The 16,614-nt window shown below is 36.1% G+C and overlaps 1 protein-coding gene across 1 annotated transcript in view; it reads right to left on the bottom strand.

Annotated features, from left to right (window-relative positions):
* Positions 1-2,178: 2,178 nt before the first annotated feature.
* Positions 2,179-16,614, bottom strand: part of LOC105222102 (choline O-acetyltransferase) — a 79,030-nt gene continuing 64,594 nt past the window's right edge. Inside the window, exons 4-10 of the mRNA XM_029548633.2 lie at positions 13,809-13,981; positions 12,921-13,724; positions 12,727-12,849; positions 12,580-12,637; positions 11,952-12,095; positions 11,675-11,878; positions 2,179-8,684 (exon numbers count right to left, since the gene is read on the bottom strand). Of these exons, the coding sequence (XP_029404493.2) occupies positions 8,469-8,684; positions 11,675-11,878; positions 11,952-12,095; positions 12,580-12,637; positions 12,727-12,849; positions 12,921-13,724; positions 13,809-13,981 (1,722 nt within the window). The 3' untranslated portion in view covers positions 2,179-8,468. The remainder of the gene's footprint in view (positions 8,685-11,674; positions 11,879-11,951; positions 12,096-12,579; positions 12,638-12,726; positions 12,850-12,920; positions 13,725-13,808; positions 13,982-16,614) is intronic.

The raw sequence follows: 16,614 nt of genomic DNA, 5'->3' as shown, positions 1-16,614 counted from the left end.
ATTAAACATATTTATGCATATGTGTTCATAGCAATGCGGTATAAGCTCTTTTTATTTATTTTATTTAACAATTGAGATTTATTATTTTTTCAATGAATCCGAATTGGTATAAAGATATAAAACTGTTTTAAGCTATTTGCGATAATTTGCCAAAAATATTTCTTTAATTATACATAAACCGAACAAATAAATACTTTAGAAAAGTAAGAACTGGCTAAAATTGGGTGTAGCCGAACGGTGTATCATTTACTTTTGCGATTCGTAAGAATGAATGGCGTGTGTAATATTTCTATATATCCGAAAGACTGTTTAAAGAAATGTTGCTAAGTGATATGTGTATATGTATGGTAGAATAGCCAAATAACAACATTTTGTGGGCGTGTCAAATAACTGTTCGATGCACTGAATCATTCTACTATGCGCAGCATGTTGCGAGAGTTTAAAAAGTTATAAATAAATCAAAGTTGCTGCACCAGTGAATGACTTCGATCTACGAGTATATCTCCCACTTTTCTCCTACATATCTATATTCATTCATGGTTTAGTCGCTTAGCTTTGTGAGTTATATGTGTGGCAGACTCATGGTAACAATACTATACTACGATGAATATCAGATGAATACCAGATGTGTGTCACCAAAACCAGCATTTTATCAACAGAGTAATGTAGTACTTTCCTGGTAACGGCCATTGTAAAGGGTGACCCAATCGAGGTTCCCTCATTTTTTAAAACAAAGAAACTTTAAATGGGGAATGTTTACTATCATTCGAAAGTACATTCTCTGGCATTTATTTTTTGAAGATTATCTCTTTCAAATGTTGGCCGCAGTTACGTCTCAGATGGTCCATCCGTTGAGTCCAATTTTCGATGACTCGTTCGAGCATTTCGACTGGTAACTGGCGAATGACTCATGTGATGTTTTACTCCAAGGCCTAAATCGAAGCGGGAAACACTAAACCGTTGCTTTTTTCTGAATGAAATAACAGCTATTGAATCTCTTCAGGTTGCTCTTCTTCGCAAATACGACAATATTTCTTCTTTACGTATCCATTAAACCAGAAATGGAAAATTTGGCTCGAAAACGTCGGATCTTCTTGGAACTTTTCAAAATCTCATAGGGCGAACCGATCTCGTTTGGGAATATCTTTTTCTATTTTGTACGTTTTTGATTCAAGATCTCGACGTTAAATGCACCAAGTCGTTCCATACGTCAGTCCGAGTTGCTGCAAACGCATCGATTCGCCACGGTCTTTGAGCACACTCTCAGCTATGTTTTCTTCACTGCGTACTAGAAGTGGTCTATCCGGTCGAATATTATCCAATAATGAATGCTGGGTCTGAAGATGGGTAATTACATAACGTGAATTGTCGTAATCAAGTTTAACGATTTGTAAACATTGTTATAAGGCTTAAGTATTTTCACAAACAACACTGAACAAAAGTGACATGACAGCTTGACATACATACGTGATCTGTGTAAAAAGGACTATTGAAGAAAATACTTTTACTTTGGACAAACAACTCTAAATACAAACTTTCCATTCTATTTTTTTGCGCTGAAGCGTAGTCAAGGAATGTCTAACCATTTGATCAATAGTATCAAGCTTCTTCGTTATTCGATTTATTTGGATGCCTAGTCAAAGCGAAATTGCTGGAAACCGCAAAGCTGATGTGATTGCTAGCGATCGCATTCTTACCCCAATTTAGTCGGATTGAATCGGTGCTTCGGTGTCTTCTTGCGCTCTAGCGGTGGACTCACGTAAACTCGGCAAGCTAACAACGAGAATTTGTGCAGCTGGGAGAGGCTTCTAGGCCAGAGTGGTTCTCTGTACTACTTATTCCGGGTTCATCTCGCCGCAATTATAGTTGTTCTGACTGTACACTCTTCAATAAGTTTACATGTCGTGATACTAAATATTTAGTCCGATGTTAAAAGACAAAACTATATAGCTTTTTCCATACTGAGGTAGAAACATCTCGGTAGACATACCTTCGGCGAACCTAATGCGGCATTAATTAGTTAATGCATTGAGATTGATAATAGATTCGTAAGGATTCGTATACTATATAGAAGTTTTGGACTTTACAGGAGATCAGCTTTCACAGCGTTTCAAGTGGGATCCTTCGATGCTCTTGGTGCCAAGACACTTTCAAAATGGCAATAAAAACAAATAAATATTACTGTTTTGTAGATATATATTTTATTTAGGTTACACAAAACACATTCATATATGTAAATATGTATTTATATAAGTAAATTTGAGTGAAACATAACAAATCAACTGGAAATGTTTGCTACAGGATAGGACATAATAAGACCATTGCCATAAATTTTGTTTGATAGAATGGGGTGCCTTGCACGCGCATTTAATAATTTAGAAACAATATTAATTTTTAGTACATTTAAACATTCAACGCTTAACAAATTAACTCAATAATTTAGCACAGTTAGTAATAGTTTCGATTAGTTTTTCACAATTTTTACTAAGTAAAGCAGTAACAATGAACACAATAACAAAGAAGTTCGTTTAGTCCTTTACTAGATTTTTCACTTTTTCTACACATACGCATACATATGGTACACATGTACATATGTAAATAAATTGGCATTTATATGATTTATTGTATTGCTTGTATGTATATATTTATTATAATTGTTATACTCAAAGTATATAATTATAATTATATATTTTTATGTATTTTCTATATAAACTATATTTTATGTCATGCGAATACTTAATCGCATGTAATGTATAAATAAATATGCATATAAATTAAAATGTGCTTGATAACCGCAGTTTTTGTAATACCGATATAAAGCTATTTTCTTGAAATTTGCTGCGTGAGTTTTTCTAAAAATTGCATCCCATAAGCGTAACTTCTATACTGGGCACTGCAGACTCAAGAAACACTTGTCCAACATGGTCATAGTTTCTTGATTGATTGATTCAAGATTTAAGCAATTTGTAGAAGCAGGTGAGCTTGAATCCATCTGCGTGGACAGGAATCACATCATTTCCATCGAGCCAGCAAGCTCCTGAAATTATTCAAACTGCTGGACCTTTTTGATCATATGTGATATAGGAGAGGGCACAATGGACCATTGGCCGCAGTGTAAAACCTCAATTATTTTCTATATATCTATTTATCATTTAACGAAATTATAGTTTATAAAGGATAATGTATGGAGCTAACAAGAAAAGAGAAAAAACGTTAACTTCGAATGCACCGAAGCTAGAACAATAATCTCAACAAATAGCGGGGTTTTCAATAGAGACGCTACAAAAGTACGCTATATTCTTTCTTGCTCTATTGACATTTCTATTCAGTTAGATTTGCTATTTCATCATGGAAAGATATACGATCCCACAACTAGTCGAAATTATTAAAATTTATTGGTGAAACTCGGAGTCAGTTGTCTCAACTTTAAGAGTAAAAAAATATTCCATATAAGAACTTGATTTGAACAGTTAATTTGTATGGCAGCTATATGCTATAGTTTATATAATCCGATCTGAAAAGTTTCTTCGCGTTAGACAATTTTTCATACCAATATATCGTTTCTGGGTTTCTATACAAGAAATTGATTTGAACGGTCCGTTTGTATGTCAGCTATATGTATGGTTAGGTTCGGTTAGTCTGGTAAACCAATGAGCCACGCATAACCAGTTTTGGTCCTTTGCGAAACCAGATAGAGTTCAGTTACTCAGTCAATGAGAACTAGTCATGCTTTAGGATGCCTGCGTTTAACGCGAAATTCAACAGTTTCTCTGACCTCATTATCAGTACCTCTTCTAGGGTATCATACCCTGGACACCCCAGATGCTTACAGGGTAGTTTGGCCAATGCGGGACAATTGCACAAGATATGCTCCATTGTTTCTCTGGTGCCTTGCTCTAGACCTTTCCTGCAGAGTTTTCGATCTGTTAGCCCCAGCATTCTATCGAGTGTCTATATGATTTTTGAATTTCAAATAACAAGATCGCTTTCAGCGATTTTATAAAGGAATTAACATAAATGATTAGTCAATAAGCAACTAAGTAAGTCAATCTTTAATCATCACTTACTCCCACCTGAAGGCTTTCCTGTTTGTCTCTTTTTACTGCAGGGTTATTACAAGCTCACATATAAAATTGCTTATGCTTTGCAAAAATATAAATAAATACACATACACACGCATATGTATATGTAGTGTCCATAGATGAACCATGTATAACAATAAAATTTATATAATTTTCAGCAACAACAGCAATACGTATACGCATTTTAACATAAACTTTCCATATTACAATATTATATTCTTTATAGTTTTCAAATTCAACAATTTTTAAGTTCATCAACTACATACACATTACAACAATCTACCAATATAACTGCTAAATGCATAAACACATTTTTGCTTTAAATCATTTTTTCGCTGCATATTCTAAAAGCTTCTTTTTTATATTATATTTTACTATATTTTACATATATAAATGTATTAGTATATTGTATACTGCATGCATAATTGTATGCTGATATGTATTGGTTCATTTCAAGTCTATAACAATTTGGATATGTATATATATGTATATAGTATATACCGATGTTCTTATGTACATACGCTAGTAGTCGGCATGTCACATACACAAATGTCTAAAGCTACGAAGTAACTTAAACTTAATGCAGGGAATTTATATTTGCCTGTGGTGTTAATTGAATATCATAGAAATGTAATGGAAATAAATATTTAATGAGTGGATCAGAGAAATTACTGTACATATATACATTAGTATATAGTAGTAATTCTGAACTTCAAATCTACCCAAATTAGTCGTTTTTTCCTGCAGGGTATGTATGCGATAAACGATAACGAAGCAGAAAATCTTTGGTGTAGTATGCTTTTAGGCTCTTATCTTAGCAAGCGTTCAGCATGGATGTCAATAAAATACCCTACTCTAGAATAATTTTGAAATTTGAGAAGCCCAATACTATTCTACCAGCATTGGAAACTTATTATGTATTTAGAGAGGAAAGGGTGCAATTTAATTGTAAAAAAATTCCAAGAAATTGAATAGCTTTCTTTGTTTTCTTAACTTAAAAAGAAATATTCATATAATATAATTAATACGTTCTTTTTAGTAAAAGTTGAAGCACTTACTATGTGGGCGGAACATTCTTGTCGCTTTTTTAAGGACTCTATTCTGGTGTAAGAGTACTAAACTTAACTGGAATACCAGCCGAAATTGTTAAAACTAAGGCTTCTCAGCTCATATATGGTAGTATTTTAAAACCTTTATGATACTGAACCGCTCTAAGTACTCTCTTAGCCTTTGTCTTCATCTGCCCATATTAAAATAATACTGATGCTTCGGTTTTCGATTCTTCTAATTTCATTTATACACTACATATTATATAACACACAAGTAAATATGCACATTTGTGCTAATCAACCAATTTGTGCCAAATACATAGTTTAAAAACATCTGCTTTGTTAGGTATGTACATATGTATGTGTACAAATATAATTATATATTTTTTACTTGTACGATTAATTGACTCTAGGTTAGTAGTATATGCTTTCTACTTTTGTTGACAGATAACGTCATTTCCTTTAATATATGTTCCAACTGCTCCATATAATTATTTTTTACTTTTGGTAGAACGTATGGAAATATATACATACATATATGTACTTGTATGTGCTGCCTGATATAAACTTAGATAACAGTGATGACTCAGACGCATTTTCTTTCCCAGAAATTACATTTGCAACAAAGAGTCAAGTAAAAAGAAAGAAGTTATTCAATAACATGGGTAACAAGGGTATGGATGAGAATTGCAACAATATTTGTACTCATGCTACTTTTGCCTTGATTTTCTCAAGTGTTGTTTCCATTGGAGCATTATATTGGAAAAAAATATCGTACAAAAATTTTTCTCAAATTTTGTGTTTCTGACCGAATTTTATATTCGGAATCGTTGCGATGCGAAAATGCTTACGGAGTTTCAGTTTCATCAAACACACGAGTGGTGCAAAGCCTTCAAAGACAGTCGAGAAATCGGTGAAGACATGCCTCGTTCTAGACGACCTTCGACATCTTCAACTGATGAAAATATTAAAAAAGTGAAGAATATGGTGCTTGAAAATCGTCAGACAAGAGGTAGATAGATGGTAAGAGAGCTCGACATCTCTCGCGAGTCCGTTCGAGTGATTTTGGTGGATATTTTGGGTATTCTTGTTCAACTCGTCTCGATAAAGCCCAATCTTCAAAATGAGTACCACAAACAGGTCTCTTTGGACGTGCTTGACCGTGCTTATTCCGATCCCACAAACATGGACTCGCATTATAACTGCCGATGGGACATGGATTTATGAGTTTGACATCCATACCAGTCAATAATCGTGGGAATGGAAGGAAAAACGACGCTCATTATTTTTTTCGATATTTGTGGTTTGGTGCATCATGAATTTGTTCCAGAGCGACAGGCGGCCAATAAGGAGTTCTATTTAGCCGTAATGGAGCGTTTGCGCGAAAACATACGTCAAAAACGGCCGGAATGGCTTTCAGAGCTTTGGGGTCGTATGATTTCGGTATTAGTACAATCGGCGATTGCTAAGTGAGATAAAAAAGCTTGTCGAAGTTTTCGTCGAACAAATTTTTTTTGCTCTAACCTGGAAATTTATGTTTTCGGAAAATGTTTTTATTTACATATATCCTTAAGGTATAAAGTTGTTCATAATATATTGTATTGTAATGAATTTGGAAAATCGAAAACATTGCATTTTGAGCGTTATTTTTTTTTTTTTTTTGGAAATTTGTTCACTGTCCAGTAGCTAAATTCATGAATACAAGATTTGGTTATCTGTGGATTGTAGTAATAAAGACGTACACCACATTACCTAAACTCTTTGTATGTTACCAGTCAGGAGCAGTATGGAAACTCAACTGGTAGTAGTTTCGGCTACGAGGTCTGACCGGAGACTTAATTCTGGTACCATGGGGAGCAGGAGCCCTTGGAGGTAACTCCAACCTGCTCATGCTGACTGGGCCTTCGGGGAGTATTGTGGTGGTTGTGGTTTATACTCAAATGTGGGTAGATTTGACATTTTGTCAGTTCGATGTGGAGTTGCATTGCAACCGGATGCTGGACCCAAAGCACGGCAGAGGTTTTAGATGGACCTCGAACCCGACCAATGTGGTTAGTGTGTCCATTCCAAACTGTCAATTGGTACTGGAAATGTCTGGCATTTTCAGGGCGCTGATCAACGCATTGATTTGATCTGTTGTACTTTTGAGTACCGTGCAGTAAGGCTGTCGTCAGCAGGTACCCACGTTAAATACACCGGTTGTTGTCAGAGATAAAGAGATGTCAACTCTCCTGTCATTTGAAATGAGAGAGCAACTCATCTAACCATCTTTGACAGTTGACTGGATCGGGAAGGTTTTGTCGTTTGGCAATTGGATCAACTGGAACGGTCAGATTGAAATTCCACCAAAAATATATGGAAACGGAGGGATTTGTATATAATAATTTTTAATCGTAATAAAGTTTAAGTATTTTAATTTATGTATCTAAAAAATTATTACCTATTCTTTCCTATCTGGCTATACTGGGAAATGAAAATAAAGTAAAAATCGCTAATTTGGAAGCGCTCTCACACTGGAATAAGTTGGGCATTCCTTTATTCCTGGCGACGAGTGCTGTTGAAATTGATTTTTCTACTTTGGTGAATAACGGCACAACTACTTGTGGTGTATTAATTTGTATGTATGAATTTATATGTATGTATATGTTTAGTATATTTTGCTAGAACCGCTGCTTTAATGCTCTGAGTATTATTTAGTCATTGAGTTTCCTGGTAAATGAGTTATGTAACATGCCACTGAGTTGGTGAAAACCATTTCTTTTTATACTCAGCAATAATATGCTTATATAAATGTCGATCTATATGCCAATTAACCATATATAGGTATATTTAATTTATTTTTTTTATTTAATGGTGGTGTCCCTTTTAATTTGCAAATGTTTTTAAAGGCAATCATTTGCTGCTAATTTTTCTTCAACGAAAATAGTTATTACTTGTGCATACACATACACATGTAATTGAGATTTGCTTGTTCTCACTCTGCCCTACGATAGATATAGTATATATGTATGTATAATCTTTATATTTTTCAACTAACAATAAGATTTTCAACAGTTTCATAAATTTCTCTAGTACATACATACATATAGATGTATATTATATATGTGTTTATGTATATATATATATATAACACATTGTATTTAGGTATAATCTGTGTACATTTAACTAATTTCAACGCAGTTCATTACAATGTTAAGGTACGCTTGCTGATATGTATAAGTATATTTGTTACTTTGTTGCTTGCTATTTGCTATTTAACGGTTGTTCTTATGTATTAGCTCGTTACCAACAAACCACCCGCAAAATGTTGTTGGCACGACTCTTTGTCGCTTATGCCTCATTTCGTTTGGTCCGTTTCATCTTTCATGAGATCCTTCATCATGTCCAGCGATTCCTTCAGCGACTTGGCGAAGCGCGTGGTGCTTGTATCCTCACAGGAATAAAATGCCGATATACAAAATGTAATATCATCGGCATGTGGATTGTAGGAGCAGCCATAGCCACGTGGCGTTACTGCGCCATAACCCATGAAAGCGTCGGATTTTGTAGCCACCTGTTGGATTAATTGGAAGTGTGGTGAATTTAAATTTGTGGTAAACGCCCAGTTACATATGATAGGCACATCTTTTATATTATATATGTATATATTGCATATAAATATCTGCAGCATATATGCAGTTATAAATACATATCAAGGCATGTGCAAATTTTGTATGTAGTGACAAAAGACTTACGCTGTCTTCTAACTATTTCTATATTGCAATTACATAATAGCAAAGTAGAGGCGTGTGGCTTCCATGTTGTCGAGTGTGCTGTGCTCTAGCATAATTTTAATGGTGCAAAGTGAACAAATAAAACAGTGCAGTGCTGCTCGGTGCGGTGCAAGCGACATATACGTACATACACACATGTGCAGTTTTTTAGAATCGTGTGTCCTTGAGTGTGAAACTGAAATACCAAAGTACAGGTGTACTCAAGAAAATGTGCATATAAATAAAACGAGATCAGAGCTTATATAATCCGTGCTTTAAATACCAATACAAATTTTTAAAGGATAAAATACATAATATGTATTTTGTTTTGTATTTGTACTAAATTTTGTACTTAAAAGGCAAACCTAGTGCCAAATAATAAAAAATATATATTTTTATCTTCTTATATTCCGATAGAAATATAGAATAGATCTTTAAAAACACCGTACGAAAATTTTAAATAAATATTTAAAATATTTTTAGAGTTACAAGCTACGGTCCAACTCTTCAATTCTATCAGTTCAATTAATGGAGGTAATTTATCTTTAAAATAATTTTTCCGAAACACCATTTTTGGAATTTGCGGCAGGGATGGCCAGAGACGACCAAAATGTTGGTTAAAAATAAACTGTTCTTAAAACGCCGCAATTTTGTAATGTTTATGTCATCTAATTTAACTTTAGGGTTTGCAATGACTAGGAGGATGAACACATGCGTTGAAGTTTATGAAAACGAGGAAAGTTTTCAGAGCGCCATGGATTTGGAAGTGGTCAGAAACGACTCTTTTACATAAGGCTCAAACAGCTCTCGATTTCCGGCCTTAGACCAAGTATCCTCGGCGAGCTAAAGTGAGAAGGAGAATCATCCTCCCAGGATTGTGAGCTGGGTTTGGGGCCCACCACATGAAAACCCTCCCAATGAAAAGATCAAAACAGAAAATATCAAAACAGAACGGATGAGAGACCCCCTTTTAAAACGTGTTAAGGATTACGATTTAAGGACGTGCACCTTAATAGGGAAGGTGCCCAGCTTGTTGATGTCCTTGTTAGAGTGAAGGCTCACATCACCGACGTCCAAGAAATGCGATGGACGGGACTAGGACTGAGGTCTTCGTGGTGCGTGAATGTCTCCGTCGCCACCATCCACATTAAAGACGTTCTTCAACATATCGCTGATTTGCGTCCACGGCCCGACTGAAGACCAAAGATATCTTCTATGGACATTTGGAGCCCACCTATGAGGGCTTCCCCCGCCACCATGTCGGAATCGTACTTGGCGACTTTAACGCCAGGGTAGCCAAAGAAGGTATCTTTGGGACAACGGGCGGTAAATTCAGCTTCCATGATGAAACATCTTCAAATGGGGCTGATCGAATTCGTCGATGACCAAAATATGGTTATCTGTAGCACTAGATTCACGCATAGGAAAATTCATAAGGTTACCTGACTGTCTCCGGATCGAAAAGCCACCAAAACCAGATCGATCATGTTGTGATAGACGGAAGACACTGTTGTTTTAGACGTGCGTACGCTCCGAAGCCCTCGCATTCATTCGGATATCTTGTTGCAGCGAAGATACGAACCCGCCTCTTTACAGAAAAATCTTGATTAAATAAACCCAAGGAAGGTTTGATGTCGTAAAGCTGCAATCACAACAAACAGCCGAATGAAGTTCTGTTCAACTTGTACTCCTGCTCCTTGAGAGCACTCATCATCAACTCGGTATAAGGGAACTGTGGGACGGAATTTCAAGCTCCTAACGTACAGTTGCAAATGAAATTATTGGCTTTCAAAAAATGCGGAGAGAAAACAAACTACCTACTCGCACCGTTACGATTGACCACAACACGTGCGAGAAAGGATAAATACCGAGAGCTGAAGAGGGTACCGAGACGCATTTGCAGACAAAAAAAGAGAGAGGCCGAAATGCGTGAGTACGAAGAGCTTAACAACCTGGCCGACAGGGTCGAAAATGCCACGAAAAAATCTGGTAACTAACAGAAGGTTTCAAGATCGGAGCATACTCTTGTAGAACCCTCAGAGGTGGTGTAGTGGCTCATGCCCAGATCATACTGAAATTATGTAGAAAACTCTTCTTCAGCCTGCTGAATGGCGGTGAAAACATAACACCTGAAGATGGTGAATCTGATTCTCAAATCGATGACGATGGAGCAGACGTTTCATTGTCTGACCGTGAAGAAGTTTGAATAGCAATTAAACGTCTGAATAAAAAAAAAGTGGCGGGGCCGATGGATTGTCGAAAGAGCTATTCAAAATTTAAGAAATATATTAAATTCTACGTGTGATATTACTTAGGTTCGATAATTGGTGTAATAATTGTTCTTTATTTCCCTTTACAGTAAACGTAAATGTGATCGAGTATGCGGACGTTGATATGGTGGATTAATGTTAGTCATATCGCTCGTAGGCTTTGACGACCTCTAAATAATTTCTACCGGACAAAAAACACTCTATTTTTGTATCGAGAGAATACCTACTGATGATGAGATTACTTTTGTTTACTTTTCAAAGAAAGTTTTGAACAATTTAAAAAAAAAAAAATCAATGTTTCAGATGAAATTGGTGATAATTTTGTAAAAGACTTAAATAAAGACTTTTAAATATTTTTTTTATAAAAGTTTGTGCAATAAAATAATTATATGTATGGCGTTCAGTTTATTGTAACATAAAATAGTTATATAAATTTTGTGAGTCTTTAAAGAAGTGCAATGCTTGTGGGAACAAAAGTAATCACAGTTATACAATAGTAGTAACATTAAAAGTAGACATACTTGACTTGTGCTCAACAAGAAAATATTGGCAGTTTGAAACGTTTCATGGTTGAAAAGTTCGTGGACCTGACCGTTGTTGAATTCCTTACTGGCCTCACGTAAGCCCAGCAATGGTATATCAATGCCATGCCCTAGTATATTTTGAACCATAATTTCAGTTTGACGATTGCAGGCAATGCGGAAAAGTTCCTTGAGCTTATCTTTCTATTTAAGAAGAAGAGACAATCGAAGAGATTAGTGAAGTTCGTCTTATGGAGACTTCAGTTCTTACACTTACATTATAAATGCTGAATTTGACTTTACGCGCATCGTCGTCCTCGCCCTCACTTTCCAAGGGCACATTAGCGCCTTCGCCCTGGCACATGGCTGTGGCCCATTCCAGTGCCTCTTTGTGGGAAGCTCGTATGCAGTCGACTCGACCCTTAAGGAAAGCAATTTTATATATTATATAATGATATAATGATAGTTTTAATAAAATTAATAAAAAATTATATATTTATACTAGCTGACCCGGCGAACTTCGCCCCGCCCAATTTTTATTTTTTTTTGGAAGTCATAGACTCGTATAACTTTACCACAAATAATATAAACTTCAAACAACGCATTTTCATTTAATGTTTTTAATGTTTGTAGCGCCATCTACTGTAACATACCGCACTCAATACCGCTCTTAGCGCCACCAACTGGTGGATAGCTCTTTGCTAATAATAAACAAATAATTTGCAATAAATAAATAATGCGACTATAAGGAGAGTTATAAACTATCCTATCTTTCAAGTTGGACCAAACTGCACACAGTGTTAAAAATTTCATTAAAATCGGTTCAGTAGTTTAAGAGTCCATCGCAAACAAACAATGTGACACGTGATTTTTATATATTAAGATAGACATATGTGTTTGCATACCAACAAGAATCGCCTAGTGGAAGCACTCTCGTAAGTGGCTACAAAATGACCATACAATCTGTTTCAAATGAAAAAAATATAATTTTTGTAGAAATATTTAAGCTTGTATTTTCTGGGTGCAGTAAAATTAGTTGCTTTTGCTCTCACTTGAAATAGGATAACTGTAGCATCAGCTGCAAGAAGGCATCGGGACTGCACTTGCATTGCTTGATGAAATTTTTGCCATAACCTTTGTAACGGTACACATACAAATCGAAGTCTCCAATTGCCCTGTAATTGTAATTATTTCAAGTGTATTCGCACTATATATTTACCGATATTTCCTACACTCAACGACTTACTTGTCCACTGCAACAGCGGCCTGCTTAATACGTTCATCCACTTGCGGTGTTATGACCCACGGTATGCGTTCGGGTGTCGGGTCCGACGGTACACTATTGCATGCTGATTGCTTTTCCTCCAAATTTTTATAGATTTTCTCTATGACATTAACAATGGCATCGCCCTCGGAAAAGGAATGCTCGTAGTTAATACCCCAAGTACCGTCGGTGCAGATAATTATTTGTAGGACTTTGTCGAACCAACGGTTAGCCGAATTGTAATTGCTACCGCCGCCATGTATCATTTCGTGCAACATATTCGTATCATCACGATTACCCACCATATAACCTGTTGGCGTGGCGCCAGTGAACGTGTAAGCATTGAAAGTATTCGGTAGCGGTTCGTCGATACATAGCATACAGAGAGCTTTCTCAATCAACAAAATACTATTCTGATTGACTTCGTTCTCCAGCAGTAAGTTACGATTTGTGGCCCAACGTGTGCGCTCCTCGGCAGTAAGTAAGCCCACCATTGGTGGTTTAGTTGGCAAACAGGGTGCATCGCTGAGTACGTACAAGATATTTGAAGCGATTTCAGTCTCCGATATTCGGCCGCGACTACTGGTTTTCAAGTTAACACAATACATCTGGTTGCGACACACCACAATCACATGTTCGTCGCTTTTCTCGCCGCGCTCTGCTAAGTACTGTGTGTCCCTTTCCAAACCAGGTCGGCGGCATGAACCCAGCGGTCGGTAGTATTGTGCCATGCATAGTGGTTGATTCTTCTCTCGAGAACCCGCACGGTCGATGGGTAAATTGCCGCTATGCGTGAATTTTTATAATGTTTCAAGGATTAATATATAAATACTTGCATATATATTTATGTATATTTGTATCGTTATATACCTGTCCAGTAGTTCCTTATGCTTCATAATGCCGCTCAATAGGAGTGCTGCAAAGCGTGCCACGTCGTGCACCGTTGTAAAACGTACGGGTGGCATTGGCATGCCGGGATTTGAGTTGATTGGCAGAGGCAAACGAACATCCATGTACATGTCATTTAGCCAATAATTGTAAGCCTGCAAAAGAAAGAGCAATTTTGGCACCAAAGATGGTTTAGGAATATATCATACATTATGACAAAAAAGTACGCGGAAATTGCTATTAAATGATATATCAAAATTACTGTGCCAAATATAAGTGCAATTTCTCATTTCCGTAGTGCAATTCGATTTTTACAATAGCAAAAAATGTTGAAAATAGAATTTATTTCAAATTTTGCTTACGGTGATTCAGTTTTATCAAAAACAGAAGCCTACGAGTGGTACAAAGTCTTCAAAGACGGTCGTTCTGGACGACCTACGACCTCTTCAACTGGTGAAAATATTAAAAAGTGAAGAATATGGTGCTTGAAAATCGTCACGCAGGTGTTAGAGAGATGGCAAGAGAGCTCGACATCTCTCGCGAGTCCGCTCGAATGGTTTTGGTGGATGTTTTAGGTATGAAACGCGTTCTTGCTCAACTTGTCGCGATAAAACTGATTTTTTTTTTCAAAAAGAACGCCGTAAACAGGTCCCTTTGGACGTATTTGATCGTTAGAATTCCGATCCCACAATCATGTAGAGCTTTATAACTACCGATGAGACATGGGTTTATGAGTCTTACATGCAAACAAGTCTACAATCATCAGAATGGAGGGAAAAAAACGAGCCGAAACTAAAAAAAACTACGCCAAAGGAGCTCGAAAACCAAAGTAACGTGCATTGTTTTTTTCGATATTCGTGGTTTGGCGTATCATGAAATTGTTGTAAGTTTAATATGCATCGGGGTCAGGTGTTGAGGTTGGCGTTCAAAATATAGTACATAAAATAATATTTATGCTAAGAAATTATTTTTGAAAACAATTTTCTTGGTGCGAGATAAATATTTATTAACATAATATTTAATTTTAGTACGAAAAGATTTTCAACTGTGATAATTCAACAATAAGTAAAAAATTTGTATTTGAAAATGTCATTAGAAACACTTGTAATTGGCGTAATTTAAATTGATAACCGATAATTTTTCAAATTTTCCATAACGCTTGTTGAAAATACTCAAAAATGTTTCACAATGTCATTGATCTTCGTAAAGACTGCCATTGTTTCTATTCGATACCGCAATTGATTGATGTTACGATAAAAATATGTTGTTAGATGGTTTTTTACTATCAGAGAGGCACTCTGAATTCATTCAGAAATAAGTGTGGAAATTGAAGAGTTAAAAAACAAATATGTATTAAATTAAAATATTTTCAGTTTACTGGCATACCCTACATTTTATAAAGGGGTAAAATAATGCTTCTGATTTATCCGATAATGATGATTTACGCAATTTTCTAATTACAAAATTTTTAAAATATTCATTAATAGACAGTATAAGTTTCATAAAATGTAGAGGTCATAAGTAATTAAGTATGTATGTACATATATGAGTTTATTTATATTAGTCGGAAATAAAGTAGCGCAAACTTTGCTCGGGACTAATTCTTGGCTGGTCAAGTTACTGACGTAGATGAAATAAATTATGGACTAAAAGTAAATTCAAAAAATCCGTAATATTTATACATTATATATAATTAATATTTTTATGTTTCGTCTTGTCACTGAAAAGTCACTCGCCTGACCGAAAGATCGAAGTTCTAACAAAAAATCCCTTTTCTTGCCTTAGAGTTATAGCTTCAAAGATAATACTATCAGAGCTTCAAAGTGATGCCACCTTTGATATATTTGTTTACATTGAAAAAATGTGAATTTCATGTTTTGATAAAACATTGTTTCCTGGTGAGGAAAAACACTGTTGATATAAAAAAGTGGCTGAATTTGGTCATAAATTTAAATGAATTATTTGTGCCCCTATTATGCACCTATAATTTTGCGATACAGCTTCCGTTTGAGAATTTTAGGGTTTGAATACACACTTACCCCACGGCGCTCAAAAGCAAACAGCATCAAATCAATGCATTGATTAGCGCTCTGAAAATGCCGACTATTTTGGCAGTATGGAGTAGACACACTAACCACCTTGGTAGGTTTCGAGGCCCATCTAAAACCTCTGCCATACTTTGTGTCTGGCAGCCAGTTGCGCCTTCGCCGCCTAAACAAACCTCGCGCGAACGATCCTAACAGTTTGGCACTCCGACTAGTGAAGACCACACCGCTAACATCTAAGCGTCCATCGGTCCAGCTAATCCCCATTCCACCTACAGACCAGAAACAAGCTACTATTTACCGAGATCCCAATTACTCTGCAAAATGCGTCGTACTTTGCCTGCAGTCGCTCCTTCACATTCGCCAAAAGTGGAGTGAACCACATTTTTTCACTCATGGTCACCATGAGATATGTAACACAAGTCAAATCGGTGGACGAAGCGGCGACTATCTAGCCTTAAGCTGCGATATTGACATAGTTCACCAAATTAAGAGAGAGCGGTTATGGATGATTTGGAGTTTGAGAGTATTCGACGCAGTACCCGCCGGTGGAAGTCTTTCGCAATAGGATCATATAATTCGTTGAGTACCACGTTTTTTGAACATCGCTTATTAGCTTGTCAAAAGACGGATAAATGAAGAAATTAAGTTATAAGCTAGACCCCCATCCACAGTGTTCGTCAAAAACTGCACTTAAATTTTCATACAAATGAGGTGGACAGAGTGAAAACAAACGCTTGTTT

This window comes from Bactrocera dorsalis, chromosome 2, assembly GCF_023373825.1.
Source record: "Bactrocera dorsalis isolate Fly_Bdor chromosome 2, ASM2337382v1, whole genome shotgun sequence".
In the NCBI taxonomy this organism is placed as follows: Eukaryota; Metazoa; Arthropoda; class Insecta; order Diptera; family Tephritidae; genus Bactrocera; species Bactrocera dorsalis.
Note: the sequence above shows the minus strand (reverse complement) of the source record. Positions and strands in the feature narration are given on the sequence as shown.